Here is a 26603-nt window from a genome sequence, read left to right on the forward strand (position 1 = left end):
AAGTCAACCTACACAACTATTTCCTTCTCTAAAAACATGAGCCAGGTGAACTTCCCAATTCTTTTGTAACCATACTCGAATTCGAGTCACTAAGCGAGACTCTCAAGCTGCTCTTCCACTGCTGGAGAGCAAAGTGATAACTGAGCTTGAATCACTTTCTAGGATGCAGCGTCTCCAACCTCTAGCCTAAGCAAATTCAAGACCCTTGAGGACGCCCTATAATTCTGCAACAAAAGCTGAACAATGGCCAATATAGTAAGCAAACTCATCTATCAAATAACCATTTTTATCTCTTATAATTCCTCCACAAGCAGCACCCCTGCCATCACTCCTGGCTACACCATCCGTGTTTAATTTCACCCAACCTGTGTCCGGAGGTAACCATCTAATAGAAACAGAAATATAATTTTTGGTCAGCTTTGTCCCTTTAGAAGTTATCCAGGCTTGTGTATACTCACGAATCAGATTCTCTACGGACTGCACCGTCATACGGTGAGGAGAGGGAGCGATAGGGTAGCTAACCCTACTTCTTGATTATGAATGCATAGCAATTAATAAGAGAACACGAGCCCGCCATTCCTATTAGGGAATGGAGTAAGGGCTCTACCGAATAGTAGCTAGTAGCTAACATGGCGACTATTCCCGCTTCTCCACTGCCAAGCTAACCAAACAGTAACAGCAAAAACCAACGACCAGGAGGCATCAAAGCACAAAATAGATACATTTTGAATATTCAAGGAAAGTCAAGCATCTAAATCAGTATCAAAGAACTCGTTTATCAAGCAAGCTGACGAAAGGGAAAATGAGCTATTATATTTCTTTGTGGCATCCACTTTTTGGTTTTTGGTGGGCGGTATTTTGTGATGATTAAATATTTTAAAGGGGACGGTACAATTACTACTGAAAAATTTTACAACTCTTACTACTGAACTAATCACCGTTGATTTATGTCAATCTAACAGTTATAATTGATTGGGTACGCTTATTAATTAATTTTTAATTCCAAATAAATTATAACTAAATTGGCAGAAATCAACAATAATTAATTTAATAGTAAAAGTTATAAAAATTTTCAATAGTATGTATAATCTCTCCTTCTCTTAAATGCTTTTTCCTGTTTTTTTTTCCAACTATACTAAGTACAACAAAAAAACATAGGGCCAATACCAAATATAACAGGCCCACATTTTGGGCAGGTGAGGATGAAGATCCAATAACATGCGAGCCCAAACACATTGTTCCCTCTCTCCCCACTCTGCTTCATTGTGTTTCCATTTCACCCTCTTCGTTTCGTTACTGCAAAAACCGATATCGCAGGAAGCTCAGCAAAGTGACTGCATTCAATATCAGCAAAGTGACTCCAAATTTTTTTGTTAGGTAACCTAATCAATCCCAAATGTCCTTTTTGTTTTTTTGATTTTAATGTTTTTTTGTGATTGCGATCAGTTATTCTCTGTAGCAAATTGGTTACGGTTCTTGTTCCTCGTCCCTTGACTTCGCTATTGAGTAAAATTGAGTTTTGTTTTTCGTGTCAAGTATTGTATGATGCTCACTATGTCATTTGTGTGGAATGTCATGCATGTTAATATGCACACCAGGTGCTCGCCGTAATTCCTACACCACAAACATAACAAGGTTCAATTACCTTTATCTTCAAATTACTGTCAGTCAGTTTTTAATTATTTACATCAAATACATAGCATTTTACTTGGGTCCTTTATTTATTATTTGATAAATTTATATACTTTTTATCGAGCAATATTACATTGTAATTTTGTAGTTTTTTTTTTTTTTTTGGCTATGGAAAGGGCCCAAAGGCCTAAAACAAAAACAAAAGTTACAATGAACAACTCCTGGATATAATTTATTTTTTAATTCTTTTCAAACGCTCTTTATTTTATCCAAACATTTTGTGACAAAAAAAAAAAGTGTTTTTTCTTGTCCTTTTCATCATTTTCACAACCTTCTCTAGTTCTCAATCTTTTCTCGTATCTTCTAATCACGCTCTTTATATGATTTTCTATGTACCTGTGCTACTCCATAGGTAGGAAATACCGAAATACATTTCGATTCTTCAAAGTTTATTGAAATAGTCGTCCAATTTTTTATCAATAATTATAACATAATAAGAAAAGCATTGGAACCGAGTTGGTTTCTTTGTAATTTGTGTTGTTGAGGTATTCTTGAGTCATAGAATTAGTTATGTTTAACTATCTACAACTAATCATTGTGAATTTTGGGTCTTGACTATGACTATTCAAGCCTCCTTAAAGCAAGTTTATATCTTACTGCATTCTTTTTGGAAGACAATATTGTTTTTGGAAGACTATGGCTAAGCTATTCAGATTTTTCGATTTATACTTCAATTAGAAATTAACGAATCTGTCGACGCATGTATGTATGCTTTGAAATATGCATACGCAGACAATCTACTCGTAATAATGGGGATATTCCTTGGCTGATACGATTTCAATTTATGCTACCTGCTAAATAAATTTTAGTACTTTATAAGTTGCAGCACGAAGGGATCCATGGCCTTTGTTTCATCTTAACTTGATGATCATTCATTCATTTAGAAATATGCATTTTTTTCCCCCTAATCTTGCTTTCTTGGTTGCTAATAAGACAAGACCGAGTTTAGTTTGTAATGTGTTTACCAAATCATTCCAGTTGTGGTTGAACCTGCATTTCTTATTTAATTTGCTCTTTTATATTGAGTCCTCCTATATTTATTTACTTTGTTTTTCTGTTCCAAGAAACCTCGCTGATAATATTTAAAATAACGGATTGAATATGAAGACAACGAAAACTGACCATAAATTTTGTGGTGTACTTTAATATGTACAGGTATCTCAGTTTAGTAGGTTAGATGAAACTCGTTTCTAAATTTTAATCTTCGACCTGCTTCATATTAAGGTCTGATCTTAGCGTATTCTTCATTTTTCTGTTGATGTGCGAAGTGTAAACTAAGATGCCTGATTGAAAATCAATAACTTGAAAAGTGATGGAACCTTGTTATTTGCTCAAAGTTTTTCGCCTGTATTATGTACTTCGGTATTATAATAGACAATATGTTTCTTTATCTACTATCAGTGTATATCGTCTTGATTCTGAAAATTCTGGCTTTTACTATACTGCAGTTTGAATAAATAGACATGCCAGAGACTGTGGTAAATCCAACTATCAGCAAGTCAACTGGATTGCCTCGAAAGCGCTTCTATCGAGCACGAGCACACAGCAATCCACTGAGTGACTCTCACTTCCCTGTGCCAATATCCCCCTGTCACGTTGACTATTCCCTCCATTACCCTCAGTTCTTTCCACCGTCTGGTCAAGCAGATACTTCCAGAAAGATCCAGTTTGCTGATATTGGCTGTGGTTTTGGAGGTCTGCTTATCAGTCTTTCCACTCTGTTCCCAGAAACACTGATGATTGGAATGGAACTTAGAGATAAAGTGAGTGAATATGTCAAGGAACGGATTTCATCTTTAAGGGTTGCAAATCCAGGTCAATACCAAAATGTTTCCGTGGTGCGGACTAACTCCATGAAGTACATCCCCAATTACTTTGAGAAAGGACAACTATCAAAGATGTTTTTCTTGTTTCCTGATCCTCATTTTAAAGAGAAGAATCATCGCCGTCGGGTTATTAGTCCATTCTTGCTAGATGAGTATGCTTATGTTCTTGAGGTTGGTGGAATTATATACACAATAACAGACGTAGAAGAACTTGGGGACTGGATGAAGTCTTGTATGGAGAATCACCCTATGTTCGAAGCCTTGACTGATATAGAACTTGAAGCCGATCCAGTTGTGAAGCTATTATGTTCTGCAACTGAAGAAGGCCAAAAGGTTGCTAGAAATGGGGGACAAACTTTCCAGGCTGTATACAGACGCATTGTGCCATCTGATCAAACATCCTAGACTTCGTCTGCTTAATATAATGTGGTGCAAATCACAATACATGGTTGCTATTTGCTAGGCATTGGATTGATCTCGCTACTTTTTTGGTGGACAGTAAGCTTTACAAAGATTATATGGTCTTTGCCATCTTTTATTTCCTTTATATGTGCTTATTTTCGTGTTGAACTAAACCATTTCGATATTGAAAGCAAAATGTATCATGGAGAGTGTAGTTCCCGATTCAACCAGTTCGATTTGTCGTCACTAGTAACAGTTTTGGTTCGTAAATATTTGCCTTCAATATGATTCATCCCTTCTGAAGTGAACGCGTAGCGAAATTCTATGGTCAAGGCAATTAGATTTAATCATGCAAACTCGCTAAACTAAAAAACAAGCGTCAAACTAGATAATTTTACTATAAAACTTGACCCGCATCTTCTTCAAATTCCATGAAATCATTGGCTCTAGTTTGGTGTAAAGCCAGTCCTTGTAGGATCCAAAAGACATCTTGTGAAAAGGTCTTTGAATCGTCACCTGATACAAATTCTTCAACCACATCGTTGACCTCAATCAAGCTACACCCCGGCGTTTTCTTTATCCTCTTGCTTCTTATTAGTTTCCTAATATTTGATACACCTTCCCACTTGCCAAGTTCCGCATATATGTTAGCAAGCAAAACATAGTTCCCAGATTCCTCTGGCTCAAGCTCTGAAATCTGTTCCATTGCAATAATAGCAATCTCAAGATTGCGATGAATCCTGCAAGAGCTTAACAAAGAGTTCCATATCCTTGAATCTGGCTTTATTGGCATCTTCAATATTGTGTCCAGAGCCTGATCAACGCATCCCGAGCGTCCCAGAAGATCAACTAGGCAACCATAGTGCTCAATTTCTGGCACTATATGATAATCCAACCTCATAACATCAAAATATCTCAATCCCTCATTCCATAAGCCTGCATGAACACAAGCTGACAAAATAGCAAGAAAAGTTATCCCATTAGGAATGACTAGTGTCTTCTGCATGTCTTGAAAGAGTTGAATTGCAGCATAACCTTGTCCATGATTAGCTAGTCCTCCAATCATGGTACTCCAAGAAACCACATCCTTCTCAATCAACTTCTCAAACAAGCTCCAAGCTTCATCAATGCAACCACACTTTGCATACATTTCAACTAGTGCATTACATATACCAGTCTGCTGCAAAAAACCATTTTTATCCGAGTACATGTGAATCCATTTCCCAACCTCAAGAGCTCCAAGCTGTGCACAACACGGCAGAACAGATATAATACTAATCACATCAGGTTCAATACCCACCATTTGCATCTTGCGGAAAATGTCCAATGCATCAACATAGCACCCTGTTCTAGCGTACCCGGTTATCATACTTGTCCAAGACACGATTGTCCTACAAGGCATTTCGTCAAACAGCGACCTTGCACTCTTCAACTGCCCCAATCTCGCGTGCCCAAAGATTAGGCTATTCCAAGAAACTGCGTCTCGTTCAGTCATTTGATCAAACACTTGGTATGCATTGGTCAAATCATCAAATTTCGCGTACATATCAATCAGCGCGTTCTCTGTTATAGAATGTGATTTGGGCCCAAATTTGCAAACTTGCGCATGAACTTGCTGGCCAAGACGATGGCACTGAAGCCTCGCACACGACTTTATCACGAACGGGAATGTAAATTTGTCAGGCAAAGCTGATTTCGTTGGATGTCTCAGCATTTGGTTGAAAAGAGTGATTGCTAGGGAATGCTGGTGATTGTGTGTGTAGGTTCTGATGATTGCGTTGTAGGAGAACACGTTTGGCTCAACTAGTTGTTCGAAGAGCAAGGTCGCGTAATCTACGTCGCCCAAGTTGTCGCATAAATCCACCATTTTTGTGGCCAAGAAGTTGCTCTGTGACAGTGAGAGCTTGACAATGTGGGCATGAATCTTCCTCAGTTCCGCTATTTTCACGCAGTTTCTCAAGGCGGTGACGAAGCGGTTTTCGAATTCTCTAACAGCAAGTTGGGTAGTTCTCGTTTGCATCGATGAATGAGCGTTACCTATTCACTGAGATCCTGAACAAGTGCTCGAAGCATCGTTTGCTTGATCAGGGAAAGCAAGTACATGGGGTTGTGGAGAAACTAGGATTTGGGCATGTTTTGGCTTTAAACAATGATCTCATTGTTATGTACGCTAAGTGTGGCAATGTGAACCTTGCTTGTTCGGTGTTTGATCGAATGCCCCAAAGAAATGTAGTCTCTTGGACAGCTCTTATATGTGGCCATTTACAAAATGGTGATGCCAAAAGCTCGTTGCTTTTATTCTCTAAAATGGGTCGTTCAGCTGTTAGGCCGAATGAGTTCACACTTTCTACGAGTCTAAAAGCATCAGGGGTTTTGGGCATCCCTGAGAATGGAACTCAAATTCATGGGGTTTGTGCAAAATCTAATTTTGATTGGGTACCTGCTGTGGGAAATTCTATAATTGACATGTACTGTAAGTGTGGTAGGGTTAGTGAGGCTGCCCGAGTATTTAACACTCTGCCATTAAGAAATCTTATAAGTTGGAATGCAATGATTGCTGGATACACCCACGGAAAAAATGGTGAAGAGGCTTTAAATCTCTTTCGAAAAATGCAAGAGAAGGGGGAAGTTCCTGATGAATACACATACTCAAGCACGTTAAAGGCATGTAGTTGTCTTGGTGCAATAAGAGAAGGAACGCAAATCCATGCTGCATTAATCAGACAAGGATTTCCTTATTTGGCTCAATCAGCAGTTGCAGCTGCTCTGGTTGATCTATATGTCAAAAGCAGGCGCATAGCTGAAGCTAGGATGGTGTTCAGTCAAATTGAACAGAAGAATGTGATATCTTGGAGCACACTAATTCTTGGGTATGCACAAGAAGACAATTTGCCAGAAGCCATGGACTTGTTTCAGCAATTGAGAGAGAGCAGACATAAAGTGGACGGGTTTGTACTATCGAGTCTCATAGGTGTATTTGCTGATTTTGCCCTTGTGGAGCAGGGGATGCAAATGCATGCTTATACCATCAAAGTCCCGTATGGTTTAGAAATATCTGTGGCAAACTCAGTTCTAGATATGTACATGAAATGCGGGTTAACAGATCAAGCAGATGCACTTTTCAGAGAAATGCCGGCAAGAAATGTGGTTTCCTGGACAGTTATGATCACTGGTTATGGAAAACATGGTATTGGGAATAAAGCAGTTGAACTTTTCACTGAAATGCAAGTGGATGGAATCGAACCTGACAGTGTAACTTACTTAGCAGTGCTCTCAGCTTGCAGCCATTCTGGACTCATCAAAGAAGGTCAACAATACTTCTCTAGTTTCTGTAACAATCAGCAGAGAAAACCACAAGTAGAGCATTATGCTTGCATGGTTGATCTCCTTGGAAGAGCTGGACGCTTAAAGGAAGCAAAAGATCTCATTGTGAAAATGCCCCTGAAGCCAAACGTTGGTATATGGCAGACATTGCTAAGTGTTTGTAGAATGCATGGAGATGTTGAGATGGGGAAACAAGTGGGAGAGATACTTTTGAGTTTGGATGGTAATAATCCAGTCTACCATGTCATGATGTCAAACATATATGCTGATGCAGGATATTGGAAAGAGAGTGAAAAAATAAGAGATGCTATGAAGAGAAAGGGATTGAAGAAAGAGGCAGGACGTAGTTGGGCACAGAATTAGAGATAGACAAGGAAATCCACATTTTCTACAATGGAGATGGAACACATCCACTTATAGAGAAAGTTCACGAAGTGTTGAAAGAAATGGAGAAGAGGATGAAAGAAGAAATAGGCTATGTTCATAACGTAAATTTTGCTTTGTATGATGTTGAGGAAGAGTCAAATGTGGACAGTTTGAGGGTTCATAGCGAGAAATTAGCTATTGGGTTGGTTTTGGCTGGTGGTGGGCTAAAAGGAGAAAAGATGATTCGGATTTTCAAGAACTTGAGGGTTTGTGGTGATTGCCATACACATTCATTAAAAGGGTTTATCACAGGTTTTGAAGATTGTATTTATGGTGAGAGATGCAAATAGGTTTCACAGATTTGAGAACGGCTTGTGTTCGTGTGGAGATTACTGGTGAAGCCGAATAATTAACACCCTCTCTTGATGGGTGGCATACTATCATAGTATCATTTCTTGAATCAATGTCTAGTGTCATAGATTATAACCAAATGACATTTCTTGCACTTATTTTATGATATAATCAGAGCGGAGATAGGAAATTTTACTGAAGATGAAAATTACTATCATTTTGACAGATTACAATTAAGCTGATAGAACAAATAGTAACGAAAATTTACACTCTGCTGTAATTAATTAAATAAATAGAAACAAGAGTGAATGTTTATTTTAGTCCTGAAATACATTATACCACATCAATCTCTCATTTATAAATATGTCAATTGGTTATTCACTTCCACATTTTCTTCATTAAATTGATTCTTAAAATGAAATTGAATTAGATATTAAAAGGTGAAACTGATAATATTAATTATAATTAAAAATAATTATGTATGTCTTTAAAACATCAAAGTAAGTCAAGAAAAAATTTAAAGAAAATAGATCATTTCTTGCTTTCACTCAACTTATTATCATACGATGACTTATATCACTATAATATATGATTATGAAAATTATAAATTAAATATACTTGCATGTTACTTCGTATTAAGATGCATATTTTTGTTAGTACACTGAAGGGCCAAAACAAAAACAAAAAAATTTAGGGTCTATTTGATTGTGTTCTAATTTTTTTGTTCTTAAAACTGATTTATAAAATAGTTATGGAAACAGTTGTTTTCTATATTTTTTAATTTTTGAAAGTTAAAAACCAAAACAAAAAACAAAAAGAACTCAGACATGTTCTCTAAATTTGATTCTAAAAACAAAAAAACAGTTATAGTTTTCAAAACATTTTTTACGAAACAAACCTTACCAAACGAGTTTTTTTGTTCTGAAAACTAAAAAACTGTTTTTAAAAACAACAATCAAAGAGGGGTTGGTTTCATTATGTTCTGATTTTTTTTGTCTTAAAACTGTTTTGTAAAATAGTTATGGAAACAAATATTTTCTATACTTTTTTTGTTTAGAAAGTTAAAAACAAAAACAATACAAACATGTTCTCTAAATTTAATTTAAAAAAAAATTAATATTTTTCACAAAACAAACGTTACCAAAAGGATTTATTTTTTTTCTGAAAATCAAAAAATTATTTTTTAAAACTGATTTCAAACAAACCATACACTCTGGTAAGACAAAGAAGCTCCTAAAACATCCATAAGAAAGAGTAAGTAGATATCAGGTGAGTAAACAATATGCATGTTATCTATGTAAGATCCTCAGCTTAAGCACGACAGTATTCTCTCTTTTTTTCACAAAAAATAAAAAAAATTAGGTCAGACTTTCCATTTTCAAAATAAAACAATAAGCAAAATACTTAAAATGAACTTACCACAAACCCGGTCCTCGGTAAATATAGTTTTTAACATTTATCACATTTCGAAGGGGGCGAACCCCAAGTAATAATAAAACTGCTCTGATCACGGATTTAAATAAATGAAAATAAATAACTTCGTAAAAATGCAACCCCCTTCCAAGTTGGAGTTTCACGAGTTGTTTTCTATTTGTAACCTTCCCGAGCACACCATAATTCCTATGCAGTAATAAACTATGTTCAATTTAATTTAGTTCTCATACAGCCCGTTCAAACGCAAACAGCGGTGGGTTTAAAGATAACGCAGGTGAGGTTGAATCCTGGAATTTTAAAGAGTGAGCAAAATGAAAGCAAAGACCGAAAAGTGATAAAGTATAAAGGTGTGTTTGGTACAAAAGTATCAAAAAAAACTACTGGTAAACCTTCTTTGGTAAACGTCAAAGACCATGTTTGATAAAAATAATAAAAACCAATTCCCAGATATCCAAAGTTTACCGGTAATTTGATTTACAGAGAAAAATCACTATTCAGATTACCAAAAATAATATAATAATTCAGAATTCCAAGTAAAGAAAAAACACAACAATTTTTAAGACAAAAATACCCCAACACACATCAAAAAATAGACCCAATCTATCAATTACAAAAGTAAAAATAGTATGAAGTTATTTTTGTAAAATAACCTCATATTCCAAGTCATATTTCGTTCTAAACCAAACATGAGATCAGTAATCTTTACCCAATATTCCCAGTAATATTTTAACGAACCAAACACATTTTTCGTAACATTCCAAGTAAACTCAATTTCTAATGTATTCTCAGTAATCGTGATTCCTGGATACTAAAAAATTTCTCTTGTACCAAACACACCCTAATTTTAACGCGACTGAAGCACAAAAATGAATAAATAATAGATACATTTAAACTAAGATGGACCCTCTGCAGCTGACAATTTTTAAGTTGGGAGTCATCATTCTAAAACAAAAAGCATTTGGCTTCTTAAGTTGGATTTCTAAAGAAGGGATGATCAAGGGCTTGACGAGCCGTTAGACGTTTAGTCGTATCATACGTCAATAAGCCATGTAACAAATCAGTAAAAGAGGACCTAGACGAATCCACATGACGTGATACAATATCCTGCATAAAGCATAATAATTGGTCATTACAAAAAAAAATTAAAAAAAGAATAGGGAAATTTTTTTATGGGAAAGAGGAAACACAACAAACCTTAAGTTGAGCAAGCTTCTTCACTGCATGAATGCTCTCCCTTGAAACAGCTCCCTCGGGCCAATTTAGTCGCGATCCATTCCTGAAATATTTTTCTGCTCCTCGGCTACATATGTCAAGTAAACGGATAAAAAAGATGTTACTACATAAACTTAGCATACTCAACTATTATTAATCGGCTTTGGCCTTTAAGCTATTCCCAGATAATTATTCATTACTTGGAAGACTGTCACTCTGGATGTAACTCAAACCAGTTAGCATATTGGATGGGAAAAATTAGAGCACACTCAATAAATTCGTTACTTACTTGGACCTTCGAACCATGTGCTCGGGAAGAGGTCCAAGAACTCTCTCCATCATTGCTAGGTGCTCCAAATTTTCATGAGTCTGAAACAATGCTCCACCCTGACAAAAGTTCCACATTTAGAACACTAAGACCAGCTGTTCCAGATTCAAACCATGCCCTAATATATCTTGATAGATGGAAACACCAACCGAGCATAGTTCGACGAGAATACATCCAACACTCCACAAATCGCATGGGTATGACCACCCTAGACCTACATTTATAAATTCAGATGCAGGTTAGAATACATTTAACAAGAATAAGTGCACATTATATGCTAGACCCAGAAGTCTCGTTAATTTCATTTTAATCAAAAAAAGCCTCAATCAAGTAAATAACCCATCGTTAATTTCATTTTAGTCAAAAAAAGCCTCAATCAAGTAAATAACCCAGATAACGAGTCCTAAATGGCACCATTACATCAACATGACACAGAATTGGAAATTCTATTATTTTTTATCTTCTAGCCTCATATAAACATCAATCCTTAAAGAATAGGTAATAAATGATAAAAGAGAAGAAAATAAATAACAATGTAATCATCATGGAACAAATACGATCTAAATAAGAAAAATGGCATTCATTAGTCATTACAGATTCCAGTACAAAGCTAAAATCAAACGGGAAGTGATCCTGGACAATTTAACCAGAGATGCTGTGATGTAAGCTGTTGATAACATTTTCAATGGGTAAAAACACTTCTCCTTATCATCATCCAGAATTTTCTTCCCCGAGCACCACATGTCTTCTATGTTACACACTTGCACTCAGACAGGGCAATAGACAAACAAGTAAAACACATTCTCACCAGCCAAAACCATATTTAGTTACCTAGGATAATCTCAGGGGCTCTGTAATGCCTTGTAGAAACAATGGAGCTATGGTTGTGATTATCAAATGCAGTACTACCAAAATCAATCAGCTTAATAGCACTAGACTTGGGCAAGCACCTGAATTGCGTTTCATCTGAGGAAACCCTCTGTACCAATCCAATCATTTTATTTAAATATATTATAATTGAGTCTACACCCAAATCCAAAACCGTCATTATGTTTGCATCCAAAAATGCTAAATACCTTACAGCTAGGGAGCTTTACATATTCAGAAGAAACAAGAAGTATATTTTCTGGCTTCAGATCAGTGTGGATTAAGCGTAGTTCATGCATATCTGAATATGATAAAGCACAAGAAGCAAGTTAAAGTAAGTAGACACAACCAAGACACAATGTATCCCTGGACAAACAAAGCACGCCAATGAAAAGGAGGTGGTTGGATATGGTAAGGAGATATAAGAATAAAACATGAGATAAACTGAAGGCCAAGAAAAATCCACAGACATGCTACAGATTCCAAAAGCTGTCGTCCAAATTCCCGAACAAGATCCACAGGGAATGGGCAGTATTTATTTCTCTTTAGAAAATCAAATAAGCTTGGTCCAAGCTTCTCAAAGACCTGACAACACCATTAAAATGCATTGAAAGGAATGTTTCCGCTTAGTTCCCATATCTATGAATAAAGCCCACATGGACAAATATAAAAGCAATTCACTATAGCTAAACTTAACAACTCTATTCACTAGCAACATGAATGGGGATTAATCACCTATCCTTCCTGAACAGAAAGAAGCAGAGCAAAACAACATAAAGGCATCAACGGAGAAAATACGAAATGAAAAATTATTCAAAATCCAATCATTACATCCAATTTCATAATACAAAAATTAAACCCCCCCAAAAAAATAGTAAATACATCTTGAACTCTATCAAATTTTCTCAAAAGAAACTTCTTGGATATAGTAAATCAAGGAAAACATTTTGTTGAAAGAAATATTATAAGCTTACTTACAATGCATATGTGATTTCGGTAATCAAACCAATTTCGGATCTGCACACAGCTGCAAAGAATAATTGTGATACAGTGAATGTTAGTCATCCCTTAATATAATAAGCAATGACCAAATTCTAGCAGCCATTTTACTCTGTAAGATCTGTACCCTGAGCTTCCTCTATCATTCTGTGCTAGATTTTGAAGCACATCAACCTCAAGCATCGCTGCATCACGATATTTCCGTATGCTTCTAATTACTTTGATAGCCACGTATTCTCTGGTTTGGCGGTCCCAACATTCCAAAACTCGACCAAATGTGCCTACAGCACTAGCAATATGCTGAATGACACAAGCAGAGTCACAAAAAAAATTAAAATCTCGTATTCAGAGGGCACTTGACCGCTAACCTTCACCCATCTTGCTGAGGATTTTATCTGTTAAAAGTACGAAAAATATTAAAACCACTGCTTTAAAAAGATAAAGAGAAAAGGAAAAAACAAAAAAAACAATGCAACTTGGATGAGTGATAACAGAATATCACAGATTAAACATCGTATTAGAAGTGAGTGAATGGTATCAAGTATGACCAAATGCTGAAATACAAGAACTAAAGAGAAACCGAACGACATAACCAAAAAGTTTGATGGTAAGCAAAACTTAATAACTAGTAAACACAACCAATAAAAAAAGAGACCTTCAACAGATTAATATAGAGCGCTAAAAAAGAAAGGGACTTTTACAAGCAATATGTTTGCATGTGTGAGTGTATATAGAAGACATTAACAAAGCAACAATTAAAAATTGCAGTAACACAGCATGCAAAAAAGAGTAACAGAAACCGGTGATGGCTTGTTCGAAGCATGCATTAAAAACAAGAAAAACAATCGCATATAAATTGTTTAATTTTCCAAAGCCATCGAAACAAACAATAAATTAGAAGCAAAAATCAATGAAGTTACATCTAGGTGTGAGATTTTCGCCAAGATTGAAGACATAATGTCCTTCGCGATCGTCATCCCTTTTTGGAGGCGAGGCATGCCTTTTTTCGATTCCTTCTTCACCAGCCACCACCAGAGCCCTTTGCGCCTATAATAAATGGTTATGAAGCACGCACAGCACAACCGTGTAAGGCTATAATAAGAAAAAATAGAGCAAAGAAAGAAACCCTAAAAATAATTAAGAAATTGAAGTAACCTCTGGCAGTGGTGGAGGAGGTACATCCCACGCGAGACGAGGCCGTTTCCTATTCCGCTTCCGTTCCATATCTTTTGTTTCGACAGATACCATTGACAAATCTGCGAGGACAATTTTCTAGGTAAAAACAAGAACGTTAAATCTCTTAGTATTGAACTCTGAAATCGCAGCTCTATAATGGTGAAGAGAACCGCAGAAGATTATCGTGGCGAAGGTGAATATTGCGATCGCAGGGAGACAGGATTTTCGTTGAGGTGCGAATGTTAAGCAAACATGCGTTAGGGTTCAGTTTATTTTATACTTTCATTTTTAGGAGAAAATGTTTGACCTCGTAACAAAGCATGTGTTTTAGTTAAAATTAGGATTTTTTATTTAAATTTTAAATTAAAAAAACTCCAATTTTTTTCCCATAATTTTTATTGTGTACTTTTTTCTCTTATTTAAAAATAACACAATTTTATGTCTTTAAAATGACATAATTTTATGTCTTTAAAAAAATACATTGATTTATTTATTTTAATTACGTATTTTGCGCTTTGGCCGGTGCCAAGGTCACACGACAATGTTTGTCAGTGTATTTTCAGGGACATTGACCGTAATGTCATCTTTTATCATAAAATATACCTGAATATCACATATCCCACATATTTTTTCAAACTGTCATAATGCTGAAGTCGTTGAGTAATGAAGCGACTACAAACGAACACTGGCACATTTTCAGTGATTTAAAAAGCCTATAAAACCTGATTGGATCAAAGTGTAACGACTTTGGTATGAATATGACATGTGGGCACTGATTTAACCAGAGTCGCTACAACATTTAGCGACTTAGGTTTCTGGGCACCAACTTCACTCCATAAGCAAGCGACTTAGGTGTCTTCCCTAACTCAAGTACTCAGGCTGTTTTGGTCCTTCCTCCATCACAACTCCTTCCTTAATTTTATTCGGTCATGAAGGTGTAGTTAGAGATGTGTTAATTATAATCCAAATGCATATCTTGTTGGAGCTTGTTATGCTTTAGCTTTGGCCAATTATGTTGTTGAAAGCTGGATTTGAATTAGCCTTGGCCGAATACGATTCATGCATATCTTGTGTTTGATAAAATGTGTGATTCGTATATTACTAAACATTAATTCATTCGATTATTGCTACTTGCAGTCCGATTAGCTCCTTACAAGTTTTTATAAAATTGAGCAGTAACAAATTTGGGTACGAATTTTTAACTTAATAAGCACTTTTCCCAGGAGCATATTTGGTGTATAGTATAAGATAAGGTCTAATATTATAAGTTCTGAGAGTATAAGACTTGATTAAATTTTAATACTATCCAGTGTTTGGCACGGTATTGTATAAAATAATATATTGTATATGATAATATCATATAGTATTTGGTAATGCACTGTATAATGCTATATAGGACAAAAATAAATATTTTTAATAAAAATATCCTTTAATAAAAAATTTATATAATTCTTCAAAAAATGTCATATGATATTAATTTTTATAAAAAATTATTGATCAATGTATCCAAAACATAAAAATTATAAAAATAAAAATATTCAATATTTTCAATATTAATTTTTTAGAATTGCACTGGTCAACGATGTTAATACACTAACTTCTTATCAGACCTTATCTCTCCCCCTTAGGCCGGATTAAGTTATACATCACTTTGATGTATCAAAGGATTCTGTTGTATAAACTTATACTATACGATAGTCACACCAAACAACTGACAATGTTATAACGTATAGTGTAAACTTATACTATCTTGTCTTATACGTCACACCAAACAAGCTCCGGTAGACAGTGATAGTGATGCTAAAAGTTTTTATTGGCCAAATACCTTTCACGCACATCTTGTGTTTGGTAAATTATAGGAAATGGAATATTATAATTTTATCTTTTAAATTAAAATGTTATGAAATTTGAATATTTTATTGAATATTATTATTGTATATGTTTTATTTAATTCTGATTTATTTCGATACTTGAAATAGTAGGATAAATAATATTTCAATTTTTATTTTTTCTCTTAGTATAAGATTAAACCATGGGTTAGTTGATATGTATTATTTATTTATTTTTGACAAACAATGTCAAAAAGAAGTACGAAATTAAAGTTGATATGTATTATTTTTCTTATATGAATTAGTTTAACTAAATTATAGGATACTTAATATTATAATTTTATATTTTAAATTAAAATTATAAATGGAATTTTAATATTTCATTGAATGTTATTGTTGTATATATTTTATTTAATTCTAATTTATTACGGGACTTGAAATAGTAGGATAAATGATATTTTAATATTTATTTTTTTCTCTTAGTATAGGGATTAAACCATATGTTAGTTGATATGTATTATTTTCCTTGTATGAATTAGTTTAGGTAAATTATAGGATACTTAATATTTAATTTTATATTTTAAATTAAAATTATAAATGGAATATTAATATTTTATTGAATATTATTGCTGTATATATTTTATTTAATTCTAATTTAAGATAGTTGACATATTTGTTTTTCATGTAAAATAATGCTTATAAATAGCATTATTAATTTTTAATTATTTTTTTAATAGATTGATGGAGTCTCCGACTGGTTCACCGCCTCGTGAGGGTAATGACCCCACACATCCTGGTTCTCTGGGATCTCCTCGTTCCTAGATTACCCCGGGACTTGTTGACCACTCTCTTCTGACTTTGTAGGAGAAACATATATCCACATATGTGTGGAACGGCGTGGAGCGTCGTAAATGGAATGTTAGACATGCAAGCACATATGATCCCTAAAATATACATGAATAGATCGTGTCGTATATGAGACAGGTTGCTTCTTTGAGGCTGCGCGGTTGCACAACCACGAGGTGAATGTACACTTATTGGTTGTTAAAGTTCATAGGGTTTAATTGTAATAATTCGATATCATTAGCTATCTTATTATTTCAGATCGACAACGTTGGCGGCCTGAGACACAGACATTTCACATGCCATGGGGTGAGATGACAATCACCTTGGAGGCCATACACCATATCTTGGGTTTTGCCCACGGATGGTGAAGTTGTCTTCGGTCGTAGTAGTCAGCAAAATTCACCCCAGGTGATTAACCAATATATAGGAATTGAGCCATCTATAAATTGAGAGTTGAAAGAAGGTTGGTTGAACCTAGTTTTTTGTTGCGAGAAAATCAACGACTATGCGGACTTTGTTGAGACCGAGACATTAATGATGTGGTTTTGCCCGATGTTGCACAATATGTGGACGATGATGCGGGCATACAAAGGAACCCTATTATAGGGGCCAGATATCGATGCCTCCTCTCACTATATGAGCATGACACGAGACTCTGCCAGGGTGATCATGGACCCCATTGACTATTTTCTTTATTTATGTATGTTTGATATCATGGATGCATGGCTAGTGACGTACTATGGACTGTTATCTTTATTTATTTCTTTTTGATACCATGGTTTATGTTTGGTGATGTACTATGGATTGTTATCTTTATTTATTTCATTTTGATACCATGGTGTGATGTCTGGTGATGTACTATGGATTGTTATCTTTATTTATTTCATTTTGATACCATGGTGTGATGTCTGGTTATGTACTATGGACTGTGTTCTACTATTTATTCTGTTTATGTTGTTTATTTTAATCATTAAAGCAAGATGATTAACATATTAGTCACTATGTGAGGTGGCATGAAGGACAATACTTTTCATTAACATACATACAAACATTGACATCAAGATTTTGTAATTGAAGGAATTTAAAATTAACATTGCCATAAACAATAATGCTCAACGATCCATAGGCTGGCGTGAAGGATAGTTACATCTATTGTGCTAACTACTATACAATAACTGCATTGCATGCGAGTAATGGTCCCTTCTTGGATATCCATTCCATTCTGTATACAGGTACATTTACGCCGAGCTTTATGATGTCTCATCAATACATCTGGGATGACACTTGATCCCTTACTTTGTGGTATGAAATCCTCATTGCCAATCAGGTACCATTGCCGTGAGTATACCCGACGTTGATACGCGACACTGTAAGAAGGATTAATGTATTGAAATGGGTCATGGTTTGTGGCTATGCAAGCTGTTATCACATGACTGCATGGGTACCTAAAAGTAATGAATTCACCACATTGACATGTCTTATCAGTTAATGAAACTGACCACTTTTTACTGCCCTAATAAGTACGTTGGTTGTACAATTCTCGCACCTCAAATCGCGCCTTTTTGAGCTCAAATGTGTTGCGACTTTTTGTTGATTTGTAACATATGCTTGCCAAAGTACTTTGGTGAATCGGTTACCCCCGTCCATCTCTTCACGGGCCTCTTGGACATGCTCCAAAAAATATTGGGCCAATCGAGCATATGTGAGCCGCACCAAGACGTGACGGGAAGGTTTCTAGCACCCTTGTGGACCTTATTAACATACTTTGACAAGTTAGTGTTCATGTGACTAAACCTATGCCCTTTGCATCGTATGTGATGCTTCATTTCTCCTTTGGTATGTGATATATCCATGCGACTATTTGAGGACTAGCTTCTTTAATTTTTTATAATCCGGCATCAAAATTCAATCGGGGAGGTGTATAACTTGCATACAACAAGAAAGTCATATTTCGATGATATATTTCGCACATGTGGTCAACCAAGAGATGAATAAGTCTATAATTATGCCTAACTTCTTCAGTTGCTTCTTCAACATCGCATTCTTGAAGTTGTGGTTGAAATTGCTGGCAAGATGTCGAATAAAGTAGACATGGTATGCTTCAGTGGTTTCAGCCTAGCGTTGCATTATTGATTGCAGACAATATGGCCGCATGTCGATCAGAAATAAGACAGATGCATTATTTTTCTATCATATGCATCTATATCAATGCTAAAAACCATGACCAGTTATCAAAATTCTCTCCGAAAACCACCATGAAAGTGATTGGTAGAACGTAATTATTGTCATCTATAGTTGTAGCAATTAATAGGGTCCCCGATATTTCCCATATAAGTGGGTAACATATATTTCAATAACCGGTTTGCAATAATTGGAGGCGTCGGCACACTGTTTGAAAGTCCAAAACACCCTATGGAACACCTTTCGAGATGGATCCAGTCGATTATCGATAAAAAGGTCGTTCAAAATACAAGTTATAAACAATCACTTGCGAAAATAGCAACATGTAATCCAACCATTTTGGTAGAAATGCGTAAGACTATCCCAATCCCCGTATATTTTGACAATTGCCTTTTGTTTTGCCTTCCACGCCTTCCTGTATGATATATGAAACCCATGATTTGTTGTTATCCTTTCTTGAATTAGAGCAATTTTAATATTCGGTTCCTCTCTAATCATTTCTGCATGTCGTCAAACAATTACGTGTTAGACACTTTCAAAAAATCTACACAAAAAATTTCGAATATTTTACATACCTAGGATAATCGAACAAATGAAATTAGAGTCCAACTGCTTGTAATCTTGAGAAAGAGTTAGGTTAACACAATTATGTTCGTTAACTTATTTGTCGATAACCCATCCAGTGCTTTCCTTTTTTACGTGTGCCCTCATCCTCCATGGACAACTGTCGTCGTGATTTTCACATACCATGATTAATCTTTTAGTATCACTTTTTGACACAATGACTGTATGTTACTCCGCCATACAAAATTGCTTTATTGCCATTTGCACATTGTGCTTATTCTACAACACTTGGTCCTTATATAGCTATTGACTCATCTGCCAGTTAGGTACTTGCGCTCCCTCTATTGCAAGCAACTCCTAATCCGAGTGTGCCCAATTAATATGCGTATAATGATTTATTCCATACCAAAATGGAACACTCTCATCTTTTGCATACGCACACACACACTCACACATTTAGCAATGAATCACCATGTGTAACAAACAATAAATGCTAAAGAATGTCATTCTTAAGGATAATAACTAACTTGCTACTGGCGGATCGTGCATTCCAATAATGCCTGGCGAAGGAATCGGATGACACACTTCGATAGACGGACATGAATCAAAATCGCCCTAGGCGTCAATGTTGGATGAGTCACTATTTGGAATTAAACCTTCATCCATTTCTTCGTTGGAGCTGTCTGTACGTCACGTCGTAACATATTTATCTTGGGTTGGAAGCATTTCAAATGGCATTGGTGGCAGTGGTGGTGGTGGGGGTGACACATACCTATTTTCAGGATTCACAAACGGTTCTCTTTTAATGTCGATGGAGTTAATGGAAGGGAGGGAATGTTGACTGCTAGACTGTCAACCAAAGTCTACTTCCATATACAGTTCAATAAATGTCAAGTCTCGATCATTTTGAAATGCATCTACTACTAGTGTGACATCTTCATCCTGAACAATCTCCACAGCAACCCAACTCTCGTTACGGGAGGCGCATGTCATTGTCAACCGAGACATAGATTGGCCCCATTGTAATCTTAACTTCTTGTATATTATCTTTTTCAGATCATGAAAACTACATCGACAGTTCATACTAAACATTTTTGTGTCTCCTTAAAATACTTGACCCGTAGGTCTAAAATATCTCCTCCCATTATAATATATAATAGCTATTATTGAATTATTTTCGTCACTCATTTTGAAAAAATTCAAACAAATATTTAAGAGAAAAATAATAGAGCCAGGAAAATAACACGGAGAAAAAATTAAATATGTACCCAAACAAGAAAGGAAAGTAATATGAGAGAACTAAAAAATTTAGGATGTAGAAAGAAAAATAACATGGGAGAAACAAAAAATTATAATATGAAACCAGAGGAAAAAGGAAATAATACAAAATAAGTTGAAATTTCAGTATGTAACCATTGACAAATGAAGAAAATACTGGAGATAGAAAACTTTCTAATCACAAATGAAAATAACACCGAGAACATTAAAATATTTTTGTATGTAAGCAAGTGGCTTTATATTACAAACCAAAGGACCAAAGTAGCTACCACTAACAAATGAAGATAAATATCGGAGATGGAAAACTTTATGATCACAAATGAAAATAACGCCAAGAACACTGAAATATTTTGGTTTGTATTCAAGTGGCTTTATATTACAACCAGAGGACCAAAGTAGCTACCACTGATAAATGAAGATAATACCAGATATGAAAAACTTTTTGATCTCAAATGAATATAACACCGACAACACTAAAATATTTTGGTATGTATGCAAGCAGATTTGTATTACTACCAGAAGACCAAAGTAGCTACCAATTATAGCAACTTTGGCCCATTTCTTGGCAATTTCTAGATGCACCTGCCCCCTATAGGCTTGCCATGGCTGGGAGGAGCAGATTAGTGGGCGAAAGTCGCTTGCTTAGCGACTTTGGTGCAAGGAAGCCTAATTCGCTAAATGTTGTAGCGACTCTGGCTAAATCAGTGCCGACATGTCACATTCATACCAAAGTCGCTACACCATGTAGTGACTTTGGTCCAGTCAGGCTTTTCAAGCCACTGAAAGTGCGCCACATGTTCGTTCGTAGTAGCTAGATTACTCAACGACATGGCAGTTCGAAAAAATATTTGGGATCCATGGAATTTAGGTATATTTTATAATTACATATGGTAGTACGATTTTCTAATATGTTACTGTGCTGCAATATTTAGTAATTTTTATGGGAGATACTTTTAACTTGAAAAAGAAAAAATAAAGAAAGGAAGAAAAGAAAAGAAATCTCAGGAATTTCCCTCATTTTGTTTGTAATCATTGAAATGAAAATTGTTTAACTTGATTTGATTCAAAATATCGTTCTCATGTTTGATACTTATTACAAAAAATGGGATATGAACTGATTTATAAATAAATAATTTTCATGTTTAGAAAAAATTAAAATGATAATAAAATTGAATTCGTATTAATAATTTTATTAATATGAATTTCTTAGAGTACATTTGTTTAATATCTTATTAAAACAATAGATAAAATTGTCAATTTCAACAATAAAAATTAAAGTTTGCTCAAATCCAATATTATACACCATTGAAAGAAAAAATCGTTGATCTTATCTACTCAACAAAAGAATCATTACTTTTATTTTCCTATAAATTATTAATTAAAATAATAACGATAAAATTATCAATTACAATAAAATTAAAAAATTTACTCAAATCCAAAATTATACATTATTAAAATAGGAAAAAATCTCACCGATTGACCGATTAGAATATCTTTCGAGAATACGTATTGGATGATATTGGTGTTCCTCCCAAAAGGTTTTAGTTAAACTTTTTTATGAGAAGGGTTTGATATTTTTCATAACGTAGGACATAAAATCATTTCATATATTTATTAAAGTGTGGGGCCTATGTGAGGTTGTGTCTAGAAAAGAGAGAAAAAAAAATATAGGTCTTACATATTTTTATGTGTGTGTATGAGATAATTTTATCTCCTACAACATGAGAGACATTAAATTCTTTTGAAAATGTTATTAATATGTTAGAACATCTATAAAATATCTTAGGAAGATGTTATATTTATAACTATTTTTTTCTTACAACCATTTTTATTACCGTTCGATCAAAATCAAATCAATAACTCTAAAATCAAAATGAGAGTCATTGATTTAATTTTGATAGGATGGTAATAAAAGTGGTGGTAAGTGGTTGTAAGGAAAAAATTGTTGTAAGTATAACCTCACTCAATATCTTATATATAATAATTTACAAATAGTTTAATGCATTTAGGTTATATCATAATATTAATTTATATATTTTATTATATTTCAAAATCTATTTATAAATTTAATTTCCTATTTAATATAAATAAGAATTAAGGTTTTGTCTTTTCTATTAGATTATATCACATTATGTATAAAAAAAGATGACATCACATTAGGGATAAGTTATTCTGCCTACTCCCAATTTGCCTACCCCTTTCATTATCGTTCGATTACGATCTAACCCAACGATTTATATTTGCGAAATAAAATAAACCATTTCCCCCTTTCTTTCTCTTCATTTCCTCTCACACCTTTTCTCTCTTCCTCTCCTCTGCGCTATACCAGAGACATTCGATATGCCCAAATTCTTTTTGACCAAATCGAGGAACCCAATACTTACATGTGGAACACCATGATCAGAGGCTATTGTAAAGCCCAATTTTGTTCGAATGCTTAGAGAGCACGTTGAAATGGAATGCAAGAGCTTTGTTTTCGCGCTCAAGGCGTGCGAGTATGCAACATGAATTTAGTTCTACCATTAAACAATATTTCACCTTTAGTTTTTCTTGGTTTTATTATTGTGTGCATGTTTAGAATTGGATGATGTTACGGGAACCAGCAAACGTGTAGCCTGCGGTGAATAACAAAAACCTAAAGCTTCGTTTCTTCCATGAGAAAATAATTAAAAATGCTTTTGTGCATCATTCACTTTTATTTTGCTCTCTATTTTAAGGGAAATCTAATTGTCACCTAATATGACAATTAAAATATCGGCGGTAGACACCATGGATGAAGGAAAAAAAATAGGTATGACCTAGAGGACGAGAGAAAGGGTCTGGGAGAAAGTGAGAAGAAAGAAAGGGAAAAAATGTTTATTTTATTTCGCAAATACAGACCGTTGAATTAGATCGTAATCGAACGACAATGAGAGGGGTAGGCAAAGGTAGGCAAAATGGGAGGTGACGTTGACTTCCAAGGTTCGTATCAATTGATATTAGAGTATTTCACTATATCTCCCTGTTGCAATTGAATGATGCGGTTGGTGACGTTGACTTTGAAGTGTTCGCCAGGACTAGTAAAAAATTAGCGCAAACCAACTCGTGTAGTCGTGTGGGCACGAGGCTGCAAATTGTGATGGGATGTTACAATTCAATATAAGGTAGGAGACTTGGAATCTTACATTAGAAACATGAGTTTGGACTCTCCTACCTTGGGGTGAGGTTGTCCTAAATTAGTAACCAAGTAATCAACGAGTTGATAAGTTAAGAAAATGGAAAAAACACTGTGAACAAATCATTACATCTAAGCACTACTCATACTCAATCGAAAAATTAGTATATGGAACGCCTTTTCTTAGTTAAATTTACAAAGTAACAATGAAAGCATTTGGAGTTAAATTTACTATATTGCTTATTCGGATATGTACGTGTCTGTTTGATTCCTCTCTTTTTTAAGCTACTTATCAGCATAAGCTAGGTCAAACAGGTTTTGGAAAAAACTCTTATAACGAAAAGTTCTTTTTTTATAATGAGAGCCTGTTTGGATCCTCTTATTTTTAAGCTAGAAGCTACTTATAAGCTAAAGCTAAAAAAAAGAGCTTAAAAAAATAAGCTAAAAGCTGTTTGGAAATTACATAAAAGTTTTAACTTAAAAATTACTTAAAAACACATATTTCAAGAAAATTATCTCTTTCTATCTTTATCACTCTTTATTTTAAAAAAAAAGCACACAATTCAAGAAAAACAGATAAGAGCTTAAAAAAAAGCTCCTCCTAGGAGCTTTTAATTTTCAGCTTTTTTCTTCATTATAAAAAAAAGAGCTTTTTGTTATAAGAGCTTTTCCCAAAACCTGTTTGGCCTAGCTTATGCTTATAAGTAGCTTGTAGCTTAAAAAAAAGAGGATCCAAACAGGCACTGAAAATAAGAGTTTTTTCTAGTTCTTATCTATTTTTCTTGAATTGTGTGTTTTTTTAATGAAGAGTGATAAAGATAGAGAGAAATAATTTTTTTGAAATATGTGCTTTTTAGTAATTTTTAAGCTAAATTTTTATGTAATTTCTAAACAGCTTTTAACTTTTTTTTTTTAAGTTTTTTTTTAACTTTAACTTATAAGTAGTTTCTAACTAAAAAATTATAAGAGAATTTAAACACGTAAATCAAAACCTCGTTAACTATCATAATGCAAATCTACCCCCTCTTTCTGCTTGTTATTATGGACGCGTTGTATCTGTCCTTAGAGAGAGAGAGAGAGAGTTGCGTACAGAGGTTTCCAATATTGAGAGGACGCTGTTTGGTTGAAACATTAATGCGTATCAGAGCAAGCCATTAATAAAGATCACAGAGGCTCACTAAACCCCAATGCATAATAAGATTAATATGGGGAATGAACAATCTAACACAATTTTTAAGATCCGCACGCACACCTTTTATGAACGATTGTCGACAAGAATATTAGATAATGCTGATAAGGTATGAAGATCAATACCAAGAAATAAGGAGAATAAAAAGCAGCACCCCAGCCCCAGTGGTCAAAACTCTGTTATGTAATAACGAAACAGTGACTTCATTTCAGTGTGCGTGTGTAGGAGAGGAGGACAGTTGAAGAATTAAATCACTCAGCCAATGACAGCTGAGCCTCATTTACTCCCTCAAGGGTGACAGTTGAGTGATTTGAGCGAAACTTCCTACTGCTCTTTCAGTATATATTACCTCACTCTCACTCCTTCTTTGCACCAATACGCATTCAGTTACAAGCTCACTGAACTTTCTTCTTCTTCTTTCGTCTCTTTATCTGATCTTACGATGAAAGTTCTTTTGAATGGCATTGTGGTTGTGTTTGCGTTCTGCATTCTACTTGCCACTGGTTCCTTGGTAGTGGCTGATGTTAGCAAAGTTGAGGATGACAAGCATTTGATTCATCCACCGCACTTGTTAGGGGGTGGATTAGGGTTCAAGAGAGGGTTTAGGCATGGAAGGTTTGGAGGTGGTGGGATTGGCGGTGGGGGTGGCTTTGGTGGTGGTGGAGGTTTGGGAGGAGGAGGTGGTCTAGGTGGTGGCTTTGGTGGAGGTGCTGGGGGAGGTTTAGGAGGAGGAGGTGGCCTTGGTGGTGGTGGTGGGGGTGGGTTAGGAGGAGGTGCTGGTGGAGGTTTGGGAGGCGGTGCAGGTGGTGGATTGGGTGGTGGCGGTGGCTTAGGTGGAGGAGCTGGTGGAGGTTTGGGAGGCGGTGCAGGTGGTGGACTGGGAGGTGGCGGTGGCTTAGGTGGAGGTGCTGGTGGAGGTCTTGGGGGCGGTGCAGGTGGCGGACTTGGTCATGGAGGAGGCTTAGGTCATGGTGTTGGGGGTGGAATCGGTGGGGGCGGGGGAGCTGGTGGTGGTATTGGCGGGGGTGCAGGTGGTGGTGGTGGTTTAGGAGGTGGAGGTGGACTTGGTGGTGGTGCAGGAGCGGGTGGTGGTCTAGGTCATGGAGGAGGATTGGGACATGGTGTTGGTGGTGGCATTGGCGGGGGTGCAGGTGGTGGTGGTGGTCTAGGCGGGGGAGGTGGACTTGGTGGTGGTGCAGGAGCTGGTGGTGGCCTAGGTCATGGTGTTGGTGGTGGCATTGGCGGAGGGGCAGGAGGTGGCGGAGGATTAGGTGGTGGTGCAGGAGGTGGCGGTGGACTTGGTGGTGGTGCAGGAGCAGGGGGTGGAATTGGCGGTGGAGCAGGTGGAGGGGGTGGACTTGGTGGAGGCGGTGGTGCAGGCGGAGGAGGAGGGTTTGGCGGCGGCGGCGGGGTTGGAGGTGGTGCAGGTGCTGGAGGAGGGTTTGGAGCTGGCGGTGGGTTTGGAAAAGGGGGAGGCGTTGGTGGTGGAGTAGGCGGAGGTGGAGGGGGTGGATTTGGTGGAGGTGGCGGCTTTGGTGTTGGCGCTGGTGCTGGATTTGGTGGTGGAGCTGGTGGCGGCCAGTAG

General features: G+C 35.9%; 5 protein-coding genes across 6 annotated transcripts; 3 read left to right on the top strand and 2 right to left on the bottom strand.

Annotated features, from left to right (window-relative positions):
• The first annotated feature begins 1262 nt into the window (after positions 1 to 1262).
• LOC133286035 (tRNA (guanine-N(7)-)-methyltransferase) lies at positions 1263 to 4168 on the top strand. The gene is made up of 2 exons (XM_061483374.1): positions 1263 to 1377; positions 3141 to 4168. The coding sequence occupies exon 2, from the start codon at positions 3156 to 3158 to the stop codon at positions 3921 to 3923; it is 768 nt and encodes a 255-aa protein (XP_061339358.1). The 5' UTR covers positions 1263 to 1377; positions 3141 to 3155; the 3' UTR covers positions 3924 to 4168.
• A 149-nt stretch (positions 4169 to 4317) lies between these two features.
• LOC133286016 (pentatricopeptide repeat-containing protein At2g20540) lies at positions 4318 to 5940 on the bottom strand. The gene has a single exon (XM_061483349.1). The coding sequence runs from the start codon at positions 5938 to 5940 to the stop codon at positions 4318 to 4320; it is 1623 nt and encodes a 540-aa protein (XP_061339333.1).
• Positions 5941 to 5942: 2 nt separating this feature from the next.
• LOC133286036 (putative pentatricopeptide repeat-containing protein At3g15130) lies at positions 5943 to 8009 on the top strand. The gene is given in 3 exon segments (XM_061483375.1): positions 5943 to 7595; positions 7598 to 7903; positions 7905 to 8009. Coding segments are annotated over 3 exon segments (2064 nt in total).
• A 2067-nt stretch (positions 8010 to 10076) lies between these two features.
• Positions 10077 to 14205, bottom strand: LOC133286046 (serine/threonine-protein kinase AFC3). 2 transcript variants are annotated; one of them, XM_061483385.1, is made up of 12 exons: positions 13957 to 14205; positions 13722 to 13848; positions 13170 to 13196; positions 12929 to 13082; positions 12781 to 12829; positions 12273 to 12387; positions 12012 to 12103; positions 11767 to 11914; positions 11085 to 11149; positions 10897 to 10994; positions 10590 to 10695; positions 10077 to 10499 (listed from the first exon to the last, which is right to left on the bottom strand). In XM_061483385.1, exons 1-12 carry the CDS (start codon positions 14047 to 14049, stop codon positions 10362 to 10364), a joined length of 1212 nt encoding a protein of 403 aa, XP_061339369.1. In that variant the 5' UTR covers positions 14050 to 14205; the 3' UTR covers positions 10077 to 10361. The 2 variants fall into 2 exon arrangements, with proteins under 2 accessions (XP_061339369.1, XP_061339370.1); XM_061483386.1 differs by lacking the exons at positions 11767 to 11914; positions 12012 to 12103.
• Positions 14206 to 25460: 11255 nt separating this feature from the next.
• LOC133286017 (glycine-rich protein 5-like) lies at positions 25461 to 26603 on the top strand. The gene is made up of 3 exons (XM_061483350.1): positions 25461 to 25767; positions 25822 to 25965; positions 26368 to 26603. Exons 1-3 carry the CDS (start codon positions 25461 to 25463, stop codon positions 26601 to 26603), a joined length of 687 nt encoding a protein of 228 aa, XP_061339334.1.

This window comes from Gastrolobium bilobum, unplaced genomic scaffold (genome assembly GCF_033153095.1).
Source record: "Gastrolobium bilobum isolate Gb01-03AN ecotype WA unplaced genomic scaffold, APGP_CSIRO_Gbil_v1 utg1863, whole genome shotgun sequence".
Lineage (NCBI taxonomy): Eukaryota > Viridiplantae > Streptophyta > Magnoliopsida > Fabales > Fabaceae > Gastrolobium > Gastrolobium bilobum.